General features: G+C 42.2%; 1 protein-coding gene across 2 annotated transcripts in view; it reads left to right on the top strand.

Moving 5' to 3' along the window:
* Positions 1-8,744: 8,744 nt before the first annotated feature.
* The window catches only part of PKP2 (plakophilin 2), an 82,286-nt gene continuing 66,665 nt past the window's right edge, over positions 8,745-24,365 (top strand). The window contains exons 1-2 of one of the 2 annotated variants that reach the window (XM_070619367.1): positions 8,745-9,079; positions 24,068-24,180. In XM_070619367.1, the coding sequence (XP_070475468.1) occupies positions 8,857-9,079; positions 24,068-24,180 (336 nt within the window). In that variant the 5' untranslated portion in view covers positions 8,745-8,856. The remainder of the gene's footprint in view (positions 9,080-24,067; positions 24,181-24,365) is intronic. The other variant, XM_070619368.1, reaches the window with a different exon arrangement.

The following is a 24,365-nucleotide window of genomic DNA, read 5'->3' as shown; positions in this document are numbered from 1 at the left end:
TTTTGAACCAGTAGAGGACCAGCGGGGAATGCTTCACGTCCAATGAAACATCTGGAATAACCGCACTTGACTTTTAAGATAGCCAAGGTTTCTCTGAATAGAGTTTAACCTCCACTGATACAACAGGCAGAGAGCTACATGTATCCACTAATCTTGGGTAAATCAAGATTACTTTCCTCTGGATTCACTCCTCCAGCCATCAAAAGGTAATAACAACCCTGCCAAACTCTGAGAGATATGCCAATTCTAAGTAATAATAATAATAGCAGCTACCATTTATTGAGCAGTAAGGACATCAGATGGTTTGCAAAGCTGGCCACAATATCTTCTCTCATCCCTGCATTCATACCCCTTATAATAAAATTTTGTGGTCTCACAGCCAGCATCATACTTAATGGTGAAAAACTGAAAGTCACGCCTCTGAGAATAGAACAAGACAAGGGTACCCACTCTCACCATCCTTATTCATCAGAGTACTGGAGGTTTTGGCCAGAGCAGTTAGGCAAGAGAAATAAACAAAAGGAATCCAAAAGGAATCCAAATGGAAAGGAAGAAGTGAAACTCTCACTGTTTGCAGATTACTTGATTCTATATATAGAAAACTCTAAAGAGGCCACCAGAGAAGTATTAGAATTAATCGATAACTACAGCACAGTTTCTGGGTACAAAATCAACTTACAAAATTCAGTTGCATTTCTTTTCTTTTTTTCTTTTTTGTTTTTTTTTTTCTTTTGAGGAAGATTAGCCCTGAGCTACCATCCACTGTGAATCCTCCACTTTTTGCTGAGGAAGATGGGCCCTGATTAACATCTGCGCCCATCTTCCTCTACTTTATATGTGGGACGCCTGCCACAGTATGGCTTGACAAGCAGTGCATAGGTCTGCTGCCAGGATCGGAACCAGCAAATCTCAGGCCACTGAAGCAGAGTGCGTGAACTTAACTGCTACCACCACAGGGCCAGCCCCTGCATTTCTACATGCTAATAACAAACTAGCAAAAAGAGAAGCCAAGAATACAATCCCATTTACAATTGCAACAAAAAGAATAAAACATCTAGGAATGAATTTAACCAAGGAGGTGAAAGACCTATACACTAAAAACTATAAGACATTATTGAAAGAAATTGAAGAAGACATGAAAAAATGGAAAGATATTCCATGCTCATGATTGGAAGAATAAACATGGTTAAAATGTCCATATTACCTAAAGCAGTCTAGATTCAGTGCAATCCCAATCAGACTCCCAAAGACATTCTTCACAGAAATAGAACAAAGAATCCTAAAATTTATATGGAACAACAAAACACCCCAAATAGCCAAAGCTGTCCTGAGAAAAAGGAAAAAAGAAGAAAGCTGGAGACATCACAATCCCTGACTTCAAATATACTACAAAGTTATAGTAATCAAAATAGCATGGTATTGGCACAAAATCAGACACATAGATCAACAGAACAGAATTAAGAGCCTGGAAATAAAACCACCCATCCATGGACTGCTAATCTTCAATAAAGGAGCCAAGAGCATACAACAGAGAAAGAAAAGTCTCTTCAATAAATGGTGTTGGGAAAACTGGACAGCCACATGCAAAAGAATGAAAGTAGACCATTACCTTATAGCATACAGAAAAAATAATTCAAAATGGATTAAAGAAGTGAAGGTAAGACCTGAAACCATAAAACTCCTAGAAGAAAATATAGGCAGTACACTCTTTGACATTGGTCTTAGCGGGATCTTTTCAAATACCATGTCTACTCAGGCAAGGGAAACAAAAGAAAAGTAAACAAATAGACTACCTCACACTAAAAAGCTTCTACAAGGCAAAGGAAACCATGAACAAAATGAAAAGACAACCCACCAACTAGGAGAAAATGTTTGCAAACCATATATTGGAAACGGGTTAATTTCCAAAAAACATAAAGAACTCACACAAATCAACAATAAAAAAACAAACAACTGGATTGAAAAAAGGGCAGATGATGTGAACAGACATTTTTCCAAAGAAGATATACAGATGGCCAACGGGCACATGAAAAGATGTTCAACATCACTAATTTTTAGGGAAGTGCAAATCGAAACTATGAGAGGGGCCAGCCCAGCACTATAGTGGCTGTCTGCATGTTCCACTTCAGCAGCCTGGGGTTCTCAGGTTCAAATCCCAGGAGCAGACCTACGCACACTGCTCATCAAGCCATGCTGTGGCCACATCCCACATACAAAAAATAGAAGAAGAGTGGCGCAGATGTTAGCCCAGCAACAATCTTCCTCAAGGAAAAAAAGAAAAAAAGAGGAAGATTGGCAACAGATGGTAGCTCAGGGCCAATCTTCCTCACCAAAAAAAAAAAAAAAAAAAAAACCCCCCCCCACACACAGAAATCAGATATCATGTTACACCCATCAGAATGACCATAATTAACAAGACAAAAATAACAAACGTTGGAGAGGATGTGGAAAAAGGGGAACTCTCATCTACCACTGGTGGGAATGCAAACTGGTGCAGCCACTATGGAAAACAGTATGGAAATTTCTCAAAAAATTAAGAATAGATATACCATATACTCCAGATATCCCAGTGCTGGGTATTTATCCAAAGAACTCGAAATTAACAATACAAAGAGGCTTATGCACACCTCTGCTCATTGCAACATTATTCACAATAGCCGAGATGTGGAAACAACGCAAGTGTTTATCAACTGGTGAATGGATAAAGAAGATGTGGTGTATATATACAATGGAAACTACTCAGCCATACAAAAAGACAAAATCATCCCATTTGCGACAACATGGATGGACCTTGAGGATATTACGTTAAGCAAAATAAGCCAGATAGAGAAAGACAAACAGTATAATTTCACTGATTTGTGGAAGATAAACAAACGCACGTAGGATTAGTAGTTACCAGAGGGGAAGAGGGTGGGGGCAAGGATGAAAGGCATAAAGAGGCACATATGTATGGTGACAGATAACAGCTAGGCTACAGGAGTGAGCAAGATGCGGTCTATACAGAAATTGATATATAATAATGTACACCTGAATTTACACAATATTATAAACCAATGTGACCTCAATAAAATAATTTTAAAAAACATTTCTGTGGTCTCTCCCTTAAGAAGTGGCATCTCTTTCCCCACCCCTTGAATCTGGGCAGGCCTTATAACTTGCTCTAACTAATAAAATGTGACCAAAATGACATTGAGCAAGCGCCTGAAAAGGCCTGTTGCTTCTGCTCTTGCTCTTAGAATGCTGTTCAAGGCCACCCTAGAAAGTCTGAACTAGCCTACTGGAGGATGCAAGGCCACATGGAAAGAGACACTCAACCATCCTAGCTGTTCCCGCCATATCAGTTGAGACCTCAGACCCATAAGATTGGCTGTCAGACCATCCAGTTGTAGCCAAGCCACCAGCTGACCTCAGCCACAAGAGCGAACCCAGGCAAGACCTGTAGAATAATTGTGGAATCAACCAGAAAACCATGAGGAAGACATCGTTGATGTCTTAAGCTGTTAAATGTTGGGATGGGTTTTTGCAATTAGAAATAACTGATACACTAAGCGTGGACTACGAGATCTAAGTGTTTTATATTTAGTGTCTAAATGAATCTTCTTAACAACACTGTGAGGCCAATACACATTACAAATAAAGAACGTGAAGCTCAGTGAATTTAAGTAACTTGCCCAAGGTCACACAGTAAAACAACAAATCAAACCACCACTGTTTGGCTTCAAGAGTACATTTATATCACTCTACCGTTCTGTAAGAATGTTTTAAAATATTGTTCTATGATGATCCTGTGAAGGAAAAGGCGGGGAGGGCTTTTATAATCCAAGCCAGATTATTAGTATTATTTTTCTATATGGAATACAATACTTTAGTTTTTGGAATTTCAAGGAAATAATGGTGTGTATGGGAAAAAGGAGACAACTTTAAAATGCAGATAATTTATTTGTTAATAAATATACAAAATACTGTATAAACATACACAATATATTGATTGATATATTCAAATCAATATAATCAAATAATTTCCAAACAATTCAAAGTGTATAGTGCAATAATTCTTTTTTTTTTGAGGAAGACTGGCCCTGACCTAACATCCATGCCCATCTTCCTCTACTTTAAATGTGGGACACCTACCACAGCATGGCGGGCCAAGCGGTGCCATGCCCGCACCCAGGATCCAAACCTGCGAACCCTGGGCCACCAAAGTGGAACGCGCTCACTTAGCTGCTGCGCCACCAGGCCAGCCCCTGTAGCACAATAATTTTAAAAAATTTAAACAATGCATGACACTGAGGTACTAGATCCTCTACAAAGTTATAAAAAATCAATTTTACTGAATTTTTTTGATACTCTCCTAAGCTAAAAATCAGTAAACATTGAGCTCCACTAGGCACTCAAGTCACTTGGAGATTTTGTTTCAGACCAGGCCACCTCCTTCAGGATCCTCCTGCTCAGCTACACCTGGGCCCACTCAGAGGCAAACGAATTAGTCAAAATGCCTATAGGTCAGAATTTACACTCAATTAACTATTGAGCACCTGCTAGTTATCTCATGGCTAGGTTCTGTGGCAGAGACAAAGAAGTAAGGAACATAGTCTCTTCTGAAGCCAAGGAAGTGTGGTGGGAATTGACCAAGTTGTTCCTCCCTTCAGCCTCTCTGGCCATCGGCTGAACGATCAGACAACCATTAATATAGCAGCTGTGCTCATCCACCCAGAAGGTAATCGTCACTGATGTGCCGGGCTCATACATGCCCAGGAATCAGGATAAAAGGAACTGTCATGAAAGCCTCAGTGACTATGAACAAGTTGCTCATGGCCAGCCCTCTTCATTGCCCACCTGGCTTCCACCTCCCACGCTACATCCGAGGTCTTTTCAAAAGAACGGTTTTCAGATCCACACACTCACAATATATCCAAAATAGCAGACAAAATGAACATCGGCATTAAAGACAAACACCTTAACGTTAACTCACTGCTGTTGAAAGTCCCATCAGAGAGGGATGTTCAGGCCCAACGCACACACAGCTTCCTTTTCCAGTCCTGATCCAGTTTCGTTATATGTGGCTAATGCCAAACTGCTACCCATTGCCTTGGCAACATATCCACTTGCTAAAAAAGGAAATAAAACTCGTGGTTCATTTAAAATTTCTATCTGCCAGGTTTCACACACTAATTTGGGAAATACTTTTTAAAAGCAATAGACATTAATAGCATACAAATAGTAACAGAAAAATATTTCATGAGAGAAGATACTCATGAAAATCTGTTAGAGGTTTTTTTAATATGAATCAAAGCATTTTGGTGCCATTAATGTTCTTTAATATTCTCTGTTAAAATATTATTTCTGCTTTCAAATTTATACTATATTTAGTCTTCTAGTAACTTCTTGACTCTTTGTATATTGGAATTTCTCATATTGGAATTTATACAGAGTTAAAGAAAATAAAGATTACTCTAAGGAAGCCCTAACTGTAGATTTGAAAACAATAAAAGATTAGCAGGGTTTTTTGTTTGTTTTTCTGTGAGGAAGATTGGCCCTTTCTTGTAGGTTTCTAGCAAAAGGAACCATAGCCTCATCATTCAGTTATCTATTATTTACCTTCCACTTCAACATTCCTCAGCTTTTAATTTTTTTTTAATCAGATTCTGTTGGTAAATGAAAAAGAAAAGAAATGGAAGAGTTTTCAAAATTGAACCTAAATACTAAAAAGCCGCAGACTGTAGAACAGGCCAACAGCACAAAAGTAGTCATAGCATTTTGTTTCCATGCTTCAATTTGTTGGCTACAAGCTACCTTCAGCAGTTATCTCAGGGATGGCTCAGAATTTAGGAAGTCGGCTAGGCAGCTATCCCAGGAAACGCAAAAAACAGGACAGGGCCTGCACTCTGTTGGAACAGAAGCGCCTTGAGACTACATTTTGAGGCACAATGCCAGAGTCGGCATACTTCCTCACCCTGTAATTAACTATGGCTATTGCAATAGGATTCTCTCTCCAAGGGGATCCTTTTAATGAGTTGATACATTTATCTTACTTTCAAAGGGACCGTTCTGCTGAATTACTGAATTCTGAAAGTATTCAAAAATTATCTCAGTTTAATTTGCTTTTTATCCACAGGGAATATTACATGGCTAACTAGTAGAATACCGAGAATGTATAATGATATCTATGACTTTCTAAAAGACGGTAACAAGTTACCAAAAGTGTCTGGAAGCCTAAATAATTATTCCTGACTAACAGTTGTTGAGCGCTCATTATATACTATGTAATATACTAAGTGCTTTCATGCATGATTCATTCACTCTTTCATTCAACACGGACCTATTGTCTACTATGTGCACTGTTCTAGGTCCCAGAGAACGGCTGTGAACAAACAGAATCCCTGCTTTCATGGAGTTTATATTCCAGTAGGGAAATAATCAGCAATTAAATAAAGTAAAACATAAAGCATGTGTCATGAAAACAAGCACTATGGAGACGAAGCAGAGAATGGAGATAGTGAGTGACTGTGTGTGTGTATGTGAAAGAATCTCATTCAAATGATAAGTTGACATATGAGCTGAGGAAATCCAGAAGTGGATCCCAGGGGGATGTTTGTGAAAGAGCATTGAACAATTACTTATTGAGTATTTCTTATGAACAACTTATCATTTAATCCTCACAGCAGCACTTCCTCCTAGGTAGTTTCATTGCTCCCATTTTACAGGTAAGAGAATTGAGACTTAAAAACGTAAAGAAACTTGCTTAAGTTAAGTACAAAGCGCAAGCTAAGATGTGAACCTGGATCTGCCTCACTCAAAGGCTGTGCTTTTAACCATCGTGCTCCTGTCAAATCACCAAACTGCCCGATAATCAGATTTCTGCATGCTCAATAGGGGGACCTACCTAATAGGATAGTCAATTACAACATCACACTTAGAAAAAAATCCACTTGAAAGGAAAAAAAGTAAATAAAGTTTGGCTCAATCAAATAAGCAAATGGGAAAAATTCCTCTCTACTCCCCCCATGAGGGGTTTGATCTTGTAAGTTACGGCTCTCCAGGCACAAAAAACAAGAGATGCCCCCGCTGACCCTGTGCGGGCAGGTGCTGAAATTGTCTCTCAAAGCAGCACTCTCAGGGCTGCCAGAAGAGGCCATGAGGAGGGGGAGGGGGAGAGGAAGAAGCAGGGGGCAGGGACAGAGTTTGTTGTTGGAAATCTCTGTCATCACTCTGCCTTCGGTTCACCCCTCTCTTTTCAACTGAGTCTCAGCATCCGGGTTGGATGTTTACATCTGGCTACATAACTGAGCTCTTCACAAGGTATAATCTACCTCGAGACTGGTCTTGCTGGGAAGGGAGACATGGCTTTCAAGACCCACCATCCACATGACTTCACAAGTGCTGCATTCCACAAGGCCTTAGCCATGTGGCGGCTGAGAAAGGGTGGCGGCACCATCACCACTCCGTTGTTCAGGCTTTGGAGCCCTTGATTTCCTCTTCACTCCCTGGAGAGTCGTGTACCTGTGCATTAAAGTGTGTGCGTAAAGACAGAAGGGTGTGCATAGGAAAATGGGGAAGGGCGAAGCTGTGTTTCTCAGCCACTCCAAACCTGATAAGTGGGGTTTTGCAGCAAGTGAGTGATTTAAGGGAAAGTGTACATACAAACCTAAACAATCAAAGGGAAGATTATCTTACTCAATACTAGGCATAGACGTTTTTCTTTCTACCTCTCAAATCCAAAGAGGAAAATCAGGACGAGTGGCTTAGGTTGTAAACTTTCAGGTCAAGGACCCTTTCCACTGAGCTCAGCTCTTAAGTTCTCAGTAGTCAACTACGTGTAAAACATAATTAATAGCACGATAAATATAAGTTGTGGAAGATGCGAGGGAAAGTCAGAGGCCTCTTCCATGGGCCCCTTACAGAAGGCCTATCATAAAGAGGACTTAATCAACGCTAGTAGGACTATTAAAGAGTATCACCTATTAAAACTGTGCTCTTCCCCAGCGCCTCTCATTGGAGTTTCTCCGTGTGGGTGTGTTCGTAAGAGAGGAGTGGGTGAGCGAGAGCGTACTGGGTACAATTTGTGTATCTGCAAGAGAAAACAGAAGCTCTCAATGAGGAAGAACATATGCTTCTGGGACTGCATCTGTGCAAAAAGTACACACTCCTGAGTTGTACTAATTTAAAAAAAAACTATATGAAAAAGTCTTTTATTTTACATATGTCATCTTCTCGACACATTTCTCTCCTATCGCCCTTTCCGCCTGACCCAATAGTCCTTTGTCACCCTCAGGTCCAAGAAAACCATGCAGTGTTTCAAACAGTCGGACAGAGCCTGCCTAACCAGATTCACTCGGGGATCCCAGAGGCAAAACTCAGCCCAAGAACAGAAGTGACTCTCCAGGGCGCACCTGCCTGGAGGCGGCCCCTCCGCAATCAGGCAGAAATCACATCCTCTCCGAGGACTGGGGAAAGGCGGAGCAAGGCAAACAGAGCGCGGCGCGGCACTGGCAGGCAGTAGCCGTGGGGACTCTGAGAGTGGCGCGACCCCAGGCGGACCGCACCCCTCGGCCACCTCCCCGCGGGCGGTTCGCGCTCGCCAGGTGTCGGTGCGCGCGGCCGGCCCCGCCCCCGCTCCCGCTCCCCAGCCAAGTGCGCGTGCCCGGCGGGAGCTGCGCCCCCTCCCCGGGAAGGCCGGGCGCTCGGCCCTGGAGGCCGCGCTCGCCCCGGCTCAGGCCTCTCACCGGCGCCGGGGGGCGGGGCCGGAGGCGGGGCCGGGGCGGCGGGGTGGGGCTCGCGCCGGGGCCCCCTGCTCCGCTGCAGCTTCGCCTGCAGGTCTCGCGGCAGGCGAGCTGCTCGGTCGCGTCCTCGGGCCCCATGGCAGCCCCCGGTTCCCCGACCGAATGCGGCTACATCCGGACAGTCCTGGGCCAGCAGATCCTGGGGCAGCTGGACAGCTCCAGCTTGGCGCTGCCCTCCGAGGCCAAGCTGAAGCTGGCGGGGAGCAGCAGCCGCGGCGGCCAGGCGGCCAAGAGCCTGCGGATCCAGGAGCAGGTGCAGCAGACCCTGGCTCGGAAGGGCCGCAGCTTCGTGGGCAACGGTGAGTGGAGCCCGCCGGTCCCTGAACGGCCGCGACCCCACCCCCTACCCTTTCCCCTACCCCTCCCTCACCCTCAGCGCCCTGGTGCTTCCACCAGCTGCTTCCTGGGGGTGCGGGACCGGGGCTTCTGCCCACCTGTTGCTCGCCGTCCCTTTGTATGACCCATCGCGCTTCAAGATTCAGGCCGGCTTACTTGAGGAAAGCACTCTTCTAAAATAACCTCGTACTCAGCTCTGTCATATATGTGTCTGTGTATATTAAATGCACATCTATATGTGAAACAATTCGGTCCAAGATTTTCACCCCTTCCTTAACCTGCTCCTCTCGCCTCCCATCCCCCCAGCCCCACCCGACGGGGGACTTAATCTGGAGGCTCCAGAAGTCTATAAACACTTTGCAATTCTTTGCGGAAATTTGGTATGATTATTTTTCTGCGAGAAAACCCCCCTAGCTTTTATTAGGTTTTCTAAAGAGTCTATGACCCCCATAAATATTTTGTAAAAGAAACCTGGAAGTACTGGCGCTCCTACGACCGGTAAATTGGGATTGTGGTGCCTCGCCCAGGTATTTAGGGGCGCTCCACCCAGCGTGCGGAGCGAGGGGTTGATCAAGGAAGTGAAATAAATTGGGTAGGAGGCTTAGGGCCAGGGAACAACTTCCCCCCTCCCCCCCCACCATCCCCCCCTCCGCGCGGAGGAGGAGAAGGAAGGGGACTTTGGCCCCTGCAGCAGCACCACCGCCCGCCTCCCTGCGCCCCGGCGACACCCTCGTGGGCACAGCGCTGGTCTCTCCAAAAACTTAAACTTGGAGGTGAAAGGGGTTTAAAAAAAAATACTATATTAGTAACTGATAATCAGGGGAGGTGGAAGGGGAAGAAGATAGCAAACCAGTTGTGGAAATTAGAGAAAACGATAAATCGTTTTCTCTCCTGTTAAAAGTCAGAGGATCGGAGCCACACAGTAACTCTTTTATTAGTTGTTTAATTTCTTTCTTTCATTATAGAAGTATTAATAGGCCTATTGTAGCAAAGAGAAGAGGAAAGCAACTGAACAGTTAATTAAGTTGGGATATCAGTTGGTTTCCTGCAATGTTAAATTGTTTCTGTAGGAAGTAACTTGGGCAGTGGCAAATGCAGAACCCATTAGGGAAAAGAAAATTACTTGCAGATCACACCAGAGATTTCAAACAGCAGACCCTAGCAGGCTGTTTTGTTTTCAATTTGTAGGAAAGAATCCTAAAGAATCAGGCAGTCCATATTTACATACTTGAAAGGTAGAGAGAAGATGTTAATGATTATGGTTACTGTAATTGAGTGCCTACTATGTGCTAAGAATTGGATTGTGTGGTTTGCATGCAGTATATTGTTTATGTTTCAAAAAAACCCATATGAGGTAGGTGTTTTAATCCCCATTTTATAGATGAGGAATCCAACCGGTTAAAACTCGAGTTCCCACAGATAGTAAGTGGCATAACTGGTGTTTAAAGTCCGAAACCTGAATTTTTAAACCACTCGTCAGTTATATTTTTAAGACTTTTGGTTGTGAATACAAAGTGAGATTTTTATTAGACCCTAAACCTCTCTATGGCCCCCTCTCGTTTTCCTTGAAATGAAATTGAGATAGTTATGTGAGAGGAGGGAGGTTTAGATAGCACAGAACTGCCACAGTACATGGAAAAAAGAGCCTGAATTTACGTGTAGGAGTCTGACTCAAGATTCCAGGACAACTGAGGCCAATTTTTGACTAGTAGAGTTATTGCACCCCTTTAGTCTGTGCAGGTCCAATGCTAAACTGGAACCAAACCTCAAAGCAGCTTCTGCTGCTTTGAGGACACAAGGGGGATGCACAATAGATTTTCTTTCTTGCCCTCTGAGAATGGCTAGTCAGAAAGAGCAACCAGACATCAACTATTCCATAAATGGGGGGGATGAACAGAAGGAAGGGGAGCATTGCTGAGCTTCTCCTGTGTGCCTAACCCTGTTTACGAACATGTTTGCTTTTCCTCATGCTCTTAAAACAATTTTAGAAGATAGATATGAGGATCCACTTCGCATATGAAGAATGTGTCGGTCTTTCGACGTTAATTGGACACCTTGTCCCAAACCCACACATGATCTGTTCTCTCTACCACATGGTAAATTCATGTTGCGTGGTGATTTCAGGAACCGTCAAACGAGTCTGTTCGTCATACAGGGCACTGTGCAGGTGCCGAGTTAAACATAGACCCTGCTTGCTTTAAAAGCAGGGAGTTTAAAATCTAAAGAAGGAAATCTCCCTCTGAACGAGTTATCAAATAAAAAGTGGCGAGCAACCCAGAAGGACAGCGAACACATTATGGAGTTGAGAATATGAGTTAGACTACCAGCTGAAGGGACTCTGGAAAGCTTCTTGGAGGAATTGGGATTTTAGATCACAAAAATTCAACAGGATTGGGGGCTGGCCCCGTGGCTGAGTGGTTAAGTTCGCGCACTTCCACTCCGCTGCAGGCGGCCCTGTGTTTCGTTGGTTTGAATCCTGGACGCGGACATGGCACTGCTCATCAAACCACACTGAGGCAGTGTCCCCCATGCCACAACTAGGTGGACCCACAACGAAGAATATACAACTACGTACCGGGGGGCTTTGGGGAGAAAAAGGAAAAAAAAAATCTTTAAAAAAAAAAATTCAATAGGATTGAACATGAGGAGGTGGTTGGAGGAAGAGCATTCTAGGAGCGAACAGCAGAAGTATTTGTTGTTCACAGAATTGTGGTAGAACAAAGGACACTGTCCTAGTTCTTCTACTTTAATGCTCAGGGCAACTCTTGAGAGGCTCTTCCAACTAAGGAACAAAGTGTTTGAAATATTTTGATTACAACAGGAGCTTCTCAGCAAGCTGAAATACCTCAGCAGCCTACACAGAAGTGCAAGTCAATCAGAGAGATAAGGCAGCAAACAGCTACTTGCTTTAGAGCCTCAGTTTTTTGAGTCTCCGAAAAGTAATCAGCTTCAAAGGAATTTAACATGAACATGCCACAGAACAATTACCAGGGGTGGTTGGTGTGTGTTGTATAATTGAAGTTGTTTGGGAAAGGTCTGGGGGCCGGTGATGGTTGTATTGTTTTTATTGTTTCCGTGTTCGTATCGTGACTCTAAAGTTGAAACAGACAAGCAATTGTTGAAAACAGTGCTGGTCTGGAAAGAATCCTGTATCAACACAAGAAATTCCGGGAAGAAACGACCCTGGTGTTAACTGCTGTTGGCTCCAGGGCCCTGGAGAATTCTGAATTGTTGACATACCTGTAAGATTGAGGCAGCAGATAATCTGCTGAAAACAGAGATGAGATAAATGTGGCTGGCTTGTTGATAAGTACCCTGCAAGGGTCTTTAATCCATCACCTTCTCTCTAATGCCTTAGCATAGGTGGGTGAGTTTCCTTGTACATCACTGTAACTTTTGCTGTTATTTTAAGCTGTGCTCAACGTTTTAAAGTTGGCTGTAACTCTTGAGCGAGCTGGGGAGCCAGGAGGTCAGAGATGTGAAGCAGCATTGTGAAATGAGTCTATATAGTAGGGAATTTTAAAAATTCTTTGATAAAAGTCAGACAGAAGACATTTAAGAATTGCAAGCCCACAACTAGAAGGACGTGCAACTAAGATATACAACTGTGTGCAGGGGGGGTTTGGGGAGATAAAAGCAGAAAAAAAAAAAAAAAGATTGGCAACAGTTGTTAGCCCAGGTGCCAATCTTTGAAAGAAAAAAAAAAGAATTGCAAGTGTTAGCAAAGGGAAAAGTTTTAAATGTCCATCTCCCATTTATTACACTTACTTTGAAAGTACTATGACTTTATTTTATTATCAGTTCCCCGGATGTCTGTGTGGGAAGAAAGTCATGTTTTAAACTGTTGTATGTAGTACTTAGAAAACAAAACGAACAATATCCTAATAAAATTTACAACGTCTTTGGAAATCTACCATTAAAACTTGAGGTGTGCCATTTACATAGATGGTTTCCCTGGCCAAGATGTTTTGAATATCTGTGATCAGAAGGAATTCTGGAGGAAGAGCTGAAAATTGCCTAAAGTAGCATAAAAAGGCGATTAATAGGTGTTCAGGGTGACTGGGGGCAAATGGGGGGGGCGAGTGAAGAGAGTTAGACGTTGTTTAAATCCTGTATTGTTTGCCAAAAAGGAATTCCAGGAATGAAGCAATTCTGAGAGCGAGGTGACTCGTCATTCTGAAAGTGGGAAGAATCAGGAAAGGGGGGGAAATGTTAGATGGTGGGATGGCAGGGGCACGGCGGCGCTGCTATGAATGAAAGGTGTCAGTACTGCCAGCTGATTTCATGTATCTCCATATCTGCCTAATATAGCCCATGGGCCACTTTTTGTTTAGTGTCTAACAGATCCATTGCCATGAGTAGCAAAAAAGGTATGTGAGTTTTTTAGAAACTCTTCTGAATATAATTAGAGGCAATAGAATGTTAACAAAATGGTGATTACAGAAAAAAAACTTCCCACCCCTAGACACATGTGTTATGCAGAAAGTCTTGAATGAGGGCGTGGTGGGGATCTTGGGAATCATCGAACTGTAGCAGTGTTTGGTTAGAAAAGTACCTTGCTATATGTGTTACAGATAAGATGCAGGAAATTACCTTAAAGAGAAGCAGACTGTTCACTTAGGCTTTTTAAAAGACTCCATTAATGTTATCTATGTGCTAGTGGTTCCAATCATGGGAACAGAGGGGAGCTCACTTGAATTAGATATTCTAGGTATTTGCTGTTCACATTGGCTCATTCTCCTAAAGTGTTGTTTTGGATATCAGCTTTAATTTTTTTCCCCCATGTATTAAAATAGGCTAAGTGTGTTTACGATATTTTATCTTCAAATAGTTGACATTGATTTTACACTCAAATTGAATGATCTGATCCATAAAAATTATTAAAAGCTTTGTTTTTTCTTTCCTGAGAAGAGCAAGCATATTATTGGCAACCTATCTATGATAGCAGGGAAATATAATAACAGATATGTTGCTAAAACTTCTGCAATTTATAAATCAGACTTGATTAATATGGTCTGTGGTAAGATTGATTCCACCTCAGATGACATTCAAGAATTTTTTTTTTTAATTAAGATTAGCAACTGAGCTAACATCTGTTGCCAATCTTTTTTTCTTCTTCTTCTTCTCCCTGAAGCCCCCCAGTAAGTAGTTGTATATTCCAGTTGTAGGTCCTTCTGGTTGTGCTGTGTGGGACGCCGCCTCGGCATGGTTTGATGCGTGGTGCTAGGTCCATGCCTAGGATTTAAACCAGCAAAACTGGGGGCCACTGAAGTAGAGTGCGTAAGCTCAACCGCTCGGCCACAGGCCGACCCCAAGAATTTTAAATTATACAATTCTGAGATAAATGTTGGACTCCAGCTATTTTGTGCATGTGCACAAATGTATGAAGACATGAATACCATATCCCTCTGGGGGAATTAAGCAGTAAAAGGCAGTGTTGCACGTGGGAATAGACAAAATTAGAAGAAAACTTAATCTTTGTATTAGAGTGAGCCATCTCACTCCGCTGACTTATTAGGGTAAGAATAATAAACAGAATTTCAGGTCCTCTTACAATAGACATGTTAAAAAATGTATTATGTATCTTTTGTGTAATGCCATTACTGATGATTGGATATTGGGACATAAAAACAGTTGTTATGTTAACGAAAGTGCTTAAAGATGAGCAAAGGAGCCCAATATGTAGACTTAGATAAAAATGGACATTTTGAAAAAAGAACTTTGAGCATTTGAAAACATAACTCACCATTAATCTTAAAAGAATCTGCATATTTATATTCTTGGAATAATCAGCTTTAGGCTTAACAATGCTGATTGGCCAAAGCATCATAATCAAGGTTCTGCAATTCTTTGATTTCCAGAAGAACGTATTGCTCACTAGAATCTTAATAAATTCTTCCCACTAAATCTTAAATCTCACTAATCTGTGGGATGGGGGGGACCAGAATCACATCGGAATTACTGTATCTTGATTACCTTTTTCTTTGAAGGAGGAAAACAAATGCGAACTTTTCTTGACAGATAATAGGCACTTATAGACCTCCAAAATAGTACAGATAAATACACAAGCCATACAGATAAGAGAATGACAGTAAATATTTATTGTTCAGATGTAGAATCAACCTTTGCCAAAACGAACCTCGTCAGTTTTTCTAATCACTCAGAGAGGCTGCCTACGTTTAGGGGAAAGAATTTTTTCTTCTTCTTTATATTCCCAGAATGACAGAGAAACAGTAGAAAATATTTGAGCGCCCTCCGTCCACCCCGAGACAGAAAACACATGCCACTACCGTCCTCACATTTTGGCTCCGCTGTGGCGATCCACAGGATGGATGGCGGCCTTAAGGATTAGTGCAAACTGAATTTGTGTAACTAGGGTATTTTGAATGAACAAAGAAATATGACTAATCAACAATTAACTTGTCAAGCGCTGATACAGGACTGAGCTAGAAGTGGTAGTAAAAGATATGATTCTTTATGTCAGGGAGGTAAAAATTTACCTGGAAGATATGACAGCCTCTTCCTGCTCTAATCTGGCCTCACTCCAGTCCATTTTCCACCTAGCTACTAAACTTTGTAAAATCTCATCCCATTATTTCCCGATTTAAATTCCTTCGCTTTCTTGCTGTTATCTACAGGAGTCAAGTCCTCCCTGAACCTGGCATTCCAAGTTCTTCATGATCCGATGCCTGCAAATGCTCAAACTTCATCCTTTCGCTGCTGCTCCCACGCCTTACCCAGCAAACATGTGCGATTTATCTTGCTGGGTGTTCCTGCCCCTATCCTGCCCCCGCCCTCCCCCCCCAACCCCCCGCACCCCAGGTCTACTCCTCCCTCCCTTCTCTTGGCCTGCTTAACTCTTACACGCCCCTTAAAACACAGTTCAGTTGTGCCCTGGTAGAGGTAGCCTGCCGTCACCCCTCTTCCACCTCATAGTATGGAGGGAGATCTTGACTGCAAGTCAAAGACTGGATCATTGTGAGTCACAGAAGATGTTTCAGCAAGGGAGAAACTTGAAAAAATGCAGGGGTTTTCCGAAAATACATTTGGCAGATTTGGTGGATTTAAAGGAAAAGGTACAGCACTTATGAATCCGTTGGGAGGGAAGAGGTTAGCCCTGGCAAGTGAGAGGCAGTGGGAGTATCAGGATTTGAGATTCATTACAAAAACCCATAGTGAGTTTTTTTTTTAAAGCAAATAGAATTAAATTTGTGAGTTCCGAAAATTCATCTTTTTGGCTATTAGTTGCATCATTGTGAGTACAATGGGATATTTGTCGTTGCAGTTCTAAAGTCCTACAAGTAATCATTATGAGATGTCTCAGCAAATGAATTGGCAGGCATGCCAAAGTAAGGAGACAAGTTGCAGGAATTAATAGATTTAGGAACTTCCAGGTTGTGTCAACTTCCCCAGTGTGCTAAGTTACCAGTCTATAATCACAAGTTGTGTAATCACATGTTTTGGCTACTCAAACAAAATACGTGAGATAGACACCTGCAATTTTATATAAAAGGGCCTTTTTAATGTTTCTTTGTGGTTATCTAGAGCAGTAATTTGAGGATTGCCCCCCAAAATGCCATAAACTAATGTGTCAGAGGATAACCTCTACCTGCTTAATGGGCTCCTGAAAAATAAGACTTCTGGTGGCTGGTTGGTTTATCACGTGAGTGATAATAGCCATTGACTAGTCACATAGTGGCACATGGAGCATGTGGCCTGTTCTCCCGAGAGAGCTGGTCTGTCGCTGGCAAATTCAGCTTTGTTGCAAGGCAGCTCAGCAGTGCTCGCCACTGTGCCACCAATGCCAACTCCTGGTGTATTCAACTTTGTAAGAACTCATAGCCAGTACTTTGCAACTGTATGCCTGGTACACTGAGTTGTTTCTCCTGGTTATGTGAGCTGTGTTAACTGGTCACAATAAACAGCACTGCACGCTTTTTGTTAGTTTTTCAATTATGCAAAGCCTTATTAGACTTTGATCTGCTTTAAAACAATTCTTCACTGCAGTTTTTTAAACCAACAAATTCTGCTTATTTTCCAGCCTGAGCAAGTGCTTAACTGAGTTGTATGCAAGGGGTGGGATTGTGGTTTCCATAAGTATCTGTTCACTTTTCTTAGAAAGTAAGGATAGGGGCGGGCCCCGTGGCTGAGTGGTTAAATTCACAGGGTCCGCTTGGGTGGCCTGGGTTTCACTGGTTTGGATCCCGGACGCGGACATGGCACCGCTCATCAAGCCATGCTGAGGTGGCATAAGCACAACCAGAGGGACCTACAATTAGAAGCTACAACTATGTACTGGGGGGCTTTGGGGAGAAAAAGAAGGAAAAAAAAAAAGATTGGCAACAGATGTTAGGGCAGGTGCCAATCTTAAAAAAAAAATAGAAAAGTGGGGCTGGCCCACTCGTGCAGCAGTTAAGTTCACATGTTCTGCGTCTCGGCGGCCTGGGGTTCGCCAGTTTGGATCCCGGGTGCGGACATGACACTGCTTGGCACACCATGCTGTGGCAGGCATCCCACATATAAAGTAGAGGAAGATGGGCACGGATGTTAGCTCAGGGCCAGGCTTCCTCAGCAAAAAAGAGGAGGACTGGCAGTAGTTAGCTCAGGGCTAATCTTCCTCCAAAAAAAGAAAGTAAGAATAGAAGAAGATAAAAGAAGTGGATTTTCTTTTCTGCTTTTTAAATGTAAGTCCAGGGAAATGAATCCTATGTTGTATGCCCACACAGGCCAACAAAAATGCTTCGGCAACTCTGGAGTACCGGTGTATGGTTCTTGACGGGTCCTAACATGTTTCGTGTTTTCTTGTAAGTTCCTACTTTTGTTAGTAAATGACTTTAAGGAACTATTTAAATATGAATTGCTATACAAATTCCTTCTAATAAGTTTCAGAATGTCATGTCTCACCTGTAGTGACATGCCCCCAGTTTTAGACTAATGGCAAAAGTTAAATCTTTTTAAGGGTTGTGGAGAAAGAGAGCTGTTGTTACCCAGAGGTTGCTGTAGAAAGACCAAATACAAGAAGATGATAGCTTTGAAGACTGCCGGGCTCTCTTCCCCCCAGAAAGACCATTGTGAATCCCCACTGTGAAGACAACGGCTTGTGATTGTGAACACAGCTAAGCGTAGTATTTAAATCAGTACCAGTAGTGAACACCTACTGAGTTCTCTGCAAACATTTAACCATACGTGTTTCCATGGGAATTTCTAACACCTTCATCTCTACAAATTGTCCTTTTAGAGCTCAGTTTTAACGAAATCAGTTTTTTAACCACGCTCAGAGAGTGCTAGAAACTTGAAAGAAAAGATGCTTTTCTGAATGTGAGTGCTACTCTCTCCTCTCTGATGAAAGCAGGTTATATAAAGGTTTTGTTTGTTTAGCGATTCTCTATCATCTGCTTACCGTAATGGAAACTGTGGTTGATTTTTTAAACATTCCCGGATATAAGTAATGGAGTCACAATAGAGGCTTGTCAATTTGATTTCATAAATATATTAAATTTAACCAATTAGGTAATAAAGCGGTTCACAAAACCCACAGAGAAAAAAACTGATTATGGAAACCACTTTATTATTTTTAACACTAACAATAATCCATTATTTTGGATAATGCTGGCATAGGTGACCAGAAACTAAGATATTTTCCTGCTAACAGCTGCTTGGGGATCACATCATTCGGACCAGGAAAGAGAGAAAATTACATTATCTTATGAGGTCTACACCTCTGCAGTCTTCGGAGCAATTTGGAATCCTTCCACCATCAAAACCAACCCCCCCACCCGCTCCCAGCCCAATCTCGACAGTGGCTTTGGCCTGAATTGCTTCTTGTTTGAGGAAGGTGGAGTCTGACGTTGTTCCCTAACTACCTCCTTCATTTCCCTTAACATGGGCTCCATAAAATGTCCCTGGTGCTCTTCGAAGGAAAGGTTCGGATAATGTTGCCCGAGTCAATATTAATCTGAAGTATTCCCTATAACTCATGACCTTGTGCAAGTGAAATAATGGACTGGAAAAACCGCAATCATGTCATCGTGATCCTCAGTGGCTGGATCAATAAAAAATAACCAGAAAAAGTCAAATTCAATACCACTGGTAAGTTTACCGGAATGCAAACTCTGAAATACAACCACAGTGTCAATGAAAGCATGCAACTAGTTTCTCTCTCTTTCTAGAACAGATTAATTCATGAAAAAGTGTAAAAAGACAAATTTTTGTGACCCAAATTCTGTTTTAAAAACCGTATCTCCGTTTTGCATGTTGCTTTACAATTTTCGAAGCATTTGAATGTGTGCTTTCTCGGGTAAACGTCTCTCTCAGCAACTCGGTTAGTAGCTGGAATTTCAGGAAACAAATCTGAGTGATTTGTCCAGGCTCACAGAAAGTCGTGGAGTGGAGCCTCCAGACAAAGTCCATGGATTTCTTTGGCCTGGAAAAGATACCTACCTCCTTTTGTGAGGTAAACGAATGCTTTGAAATATACTCATGCCCTAATTTTCCATGTTAGAAAATCTGGATTTTCATGTTGGATTTCTTTAAAGCAGATCGTGCCTGTGTGTATAATATATTTTTATTTGCTTTCTTGTTTCCAATTTTTGTAAAAGGGCATGGCTGAATTATTTTATATGTTCCATAGTCATTATTATATATTTTATTCTCTGGCTGAACAGAAAATCATGACTTGCCTTAAAGAGATTAGTTTCCATCCTGATTATAGTTACCTTTTTTTAAAAAAAAATTCCACTCAGTTCAAAATTTCTTTAAAATCTTAGAACACAGCTGCTAATTCAGCTTTAATCCACTGTACTGATCTCAAACTCATGACTGCCTAGGCAAATTAATCTGCAGTATTTGTTGTTTGAGATTGGCCTTTTAACCAGAAAAACCATCTCCTGTGCCAGCCTGCGAGTGGAGTATCAGGAGTCACCATCTTTCTGGCACAGGAGGAGAGTCCATGGTTTAAATATCCAATCTTATTTTATTCCCTGTTACCAACCACGTTGTAGTTATTTTGGGAACCAGTAAACTGGTCTCAGTTCATTCATCTGAAAACTGAAGGAGAAGCTTCCTCACAAGGACTTACGTTGGCAAATGAAGAATTACTATTTTTACAGAGTATTTGGAGTTGCCCAGGTAAAGGTTCTGGAGGAAAGAGAATGATTGTTTTTGGTTCTCCTATCAAAAACGATGCTAATAATCCCTCCAGGGCATTGAGAAATGGCAGTTTCAGAAAAGCCACGATGCTGTCAAACAGCAGAGACCAGTGGAAAGGAGGAACCCAGAGTTTCATCCTGTTATGAAATCTCTTTGCAATTTAAAGCAAGTAATTGAAGTTCCCCTGTTTATAAAGGGAGATGATAATAGCTGGCTCTGCATCACCGAATACTGAAAAGAAGATAAAATAATTTTTGAGCTCCTTAAAGAAAAGTAATATTGAAAGGTAAGGAGTTCGTGTAAGTTGCTTTAAAAAGCCTTACAACCCCCAGCATCAGTGTGAGTTCCACATTTTACTTCCACGGGCCTGATTCTAAAGCTCCCTGATCAGCTCTCTTGACACCATTTCACAGGATCCTGTCCAAAGATTCTTACACATTTTAAAAAATCCTTGCAGGAATCTCAGCTTAAAGATGGAGAAGCCCCCTATCAACTGTTCCTGAATATCTTTCTGCTCCTGGAAGTAGAGCAAGGGTGATACTGCAGGCGATGAGGGGCCTGAGGGGCCCACTGAAGGCCTTTTCTTGGATTTCTGAAATTGCACCCTTCATCATCTGCCACTTTATTATAGAGTAAGAGGAAATAACAGTTCCAGCTACCATCCATATATGCCATTAGTATTTTCCCATTCTAGGTTGTCCCTGACTTTCATATAGTCAGTGTTCATGCAATCTAAAATTTTGAACATGGATACCCCGTAACTTTTTTTTTTTGGTGAGGAAGATTGGCCCTGAGCTAACATCTGTTGCCAATCTTCCTCTTTTTGCTTGAGGAAGATTGTCACTGAGCTAATATCTGTGCCAGTCTCCCTCTATTTTGTATGTGGGACACTGCCACAGCATGGTTTGCCGAGTGGTGTGTAGGTCCACACCCAGCATCCGAACCTGCGAACCCCAGGCCACCAAAGCAGAGTGTGCAAACTTAACCACTATGCCACTGGACCAGCCCTATAACTATTTTTTATAAGACAATAAATTTGGATTCTTATATATCAACTGACCAAAAATTTTCTGCCTGGACACAACCTCTGCAGCAAAGGCTTCTGTTTTATTGGAGTGAGCCCAGTTTAAGCACTCCCCTCTACCCACCCCCTGCCCCCTCTCTACATCCCCAGTGCTGAGGGCACCCTGGTCCCCAGACCCTTCAGGATTGGAGCCAGGATGTTCCCTGGGCCTGCCCAGCTAGCCTCCTTTCCCACACCACCAGGACCCTTGCAGCCCTGCCTCCCTGATAGCCCGTGGGGAGGGGTGGGGGAGAGTGGAGGAATAGTGGGGACGGAGTTGGGGACCACAGACCACCTGGGCAGCCTGGGCAGGAGCCTCTGGCAGCCATGGAGAGTTGAGTCCTTAAGGCTTCTCACCACTTTTGCCCTGGGGTCATAGAGAAGATTGCTTTTCCTCAGTCAGTGTCCAGGTTCCAGGCGTTTTCTGTCATCGAGGTTAAAAATAAAGGGGCTGCCTGACCTTTTGCCCGCCCTTGTGGATAAACCAGGCACCTAGAAACAGCAGATGCCTGGCTTCCCTCAACTTATCTGGTCTTTAGGGTGACAGTTACAAGCCTGCAGCTGTCTCCCCCAGGACCCCTTGAGGCCTGAAACTTGTTTACGAGCCAGATTGTTTGGCTCCAGGACGTAAGACACATATACAAACATAATTTGGGATGGATTCATACTTTTTAGCTCTCTGGCAACAAGAGTCCCCATTCCCCTTCACCCTCAAAAGAACTTGTGAATCTATTCAACTTTATGAAATTTAGACTTTATAACCATTTATCGGAAGAGTATGTTGGTACGTTCCAGCTGTTTTGGAAAGGGACTGCCTGGGCTGTTGTATTCTCAACATCTTTCACGAGTCTCTGAAGCCTAGAAGAGTATTTTTTCCTCTGATTTCTAAAAGAATGCTACATGACAGAAAAAGAAACTTTGGTTAAAATTATGGAACTAGAAATTACCTAGGTTTTAGAGATCTTTGATTATTTTGATTAGCTTTTTTTTTTTGTAAGGCAGTAGGGGGTTACAGCAGACCAACAAATAAAAAGTGGGAGAAGGATAAAGGAGGTACAAGAGGATCACAATACTGTCTTCAAACCACCCCCTCCTCAAAGAGGACTATTTTATTTTATTTTATTTTATTTTTTAATTAGTTTCTTCAATTATTTATTTTATTTTATTTTATTATTTTTTATTTTTTTGAGGAAGGTTAACCCTGGGCTAACATCTGCTACCAATCCTCCTCTTTTTGCTGAGGAAGACTGGCCCTGAGCTAACATCCGTGCCCATCTTCCTCTACTTTATATGTGGGATGCCTACCACAGCATGGCTTGATGGGCAGTGCCATGTCCGCACCTGGGATCCGAACCAGCAAACCCCGGGCCACTGAAGCGGAACGAGCAAACTTAACCGCTGCACCACCAGGCTGGTCCCTTCAATTATTTACTGAGGTCGTGTTGGCTTATAACATTGTGTAATTGCAGGTGTACACTATTATATATCAATTTCGTTATAGACTGCATCGTGCTCACCACCAGTAGTCTAATTTTTATCTATTACCAGAAATGTGTGTCCTTTTACTCCTTTCGACCTCCACCAGCCCCCGTCCCCCCGGTAACCACTAATCTGTTCTCTTTATCCATGGATTTGTTTATCTTCCACATATGAGTGAAGTCATACATTGTTGGTCTTTCTCTGTCTGGCTTATTTCGCTTAACATAACCCCCTCAAGGTCCATCCATGTTGTTGCAAATGGGAAGATTTTGTCTTTTTTTTTAATAGCTGCATAGTATTCCATTGTATATGTATATGCCACATCTTCTTTATCCATTTATCAGTTGATGGGCACTTGGGTTGCTTCCACATCTTGGCTGTTACGAATAATGCTGCAGGGAACATAGGGTGCATATATCTCTTTGGATTGTTGATTTCGTGTGCAAGAAGGAGTATTTTAGGAGACAAGCATCCAGTGAGAGTCCCTGTCGGCCCCATGGAGCTGAGCAGGAAGGGGTGCCTCCTACTCAGTGTAGCAGGAGAGGGGGCTGGCTATTAGACCACCAAGCTGAGAAGAGCCGGGTGGTTCCACAGGAGCCCTCACTGGCAGTGCAGAGTTGATTTCCTCTGCTGCCAAACTGTCCCGTTGCCAAATACTTCAACCCCAGGCTTGACTGTTTCAAGCTGATCCGTATTCTCTTTGACCACACTGACCCACCTTGTTGTTTATACAGCCTGTCTTATCTGGTAAAGTTGAGTCACCATTATATTTATTGTCACCTTTATATTTCTTGCCTACACCTGCTTGCTTCTCGGAAGGTTCTGAGTTCCTGCCCTGGGAGTAGAGTTCTCGTCTGACTTAAGAAACTGCACTTTTATAGTATAGACCGTTAACCCATGGAATGATTCCCGGATTCTTCAGCCTCATAACGCTTTTGGATTTTTGTGAAAATCTCCTCTTTCCTTTCTTCCCTTTCCTCAAAAAGAAAATTTATTTTAAACAAATAAATGACTACTTTAAAAAATTTTTTTTTAATTTTTAATTCAACTCTTATTTTGAAAGGCTCATACAGAATGTTGTGATAACCTTTGATCATTTGCCACATCCAAGGGTAATGTTAAACCAGCACTTCAAAACACTAATATAAATCTGATACTTGCTATTGGCCTTAATTACTTAAATTTAAAAAATATTATTGTTATACAGTCTTGAACTACTGATTGGCCCATTTATATCACTTTAATATATGCTTGATTGTAGGAAATCTTCACCGAACCAGCAGTGTTCCTGAGTATGTCTACAACCTCCACTTGGTTGAAAATGATTTTGTTGGCGGGCGTTCCCCTGTTACCAAAACCTATGACATGCTCAAGGTAGGACACCAAAGAATATAACTCCTGTTATCGGATTACCATGTGAATGTTTTTAATCTTCCATAGACTATTTTTTTAATATTATCATTTCCCAAGTATTACTATTTCCTGAGTAAATTATGAGAAGATTGATTTTGTGTGGATGCCATGGAAAACTGGGGACTGTAAATGACGTCAAACTCCAG

This window comes from Equus przewalskii, chromosome 5 (genome assembly GCF_037783145.1).
Source record: "Equus przewalskii isolate Varuska chromosome 5, EquPr2, whole genome shotgun sequence".
In the NCBI taxonomy this organism is placed as follows: Eukaryota; Metazoa; Chordata; class Mammalia; order Perissodactyla; family Equidae; genus Equus; species Equus przewalskii.
This window is presented reverse-complemented; position numbering and strand designations above follow the sequence as displayed.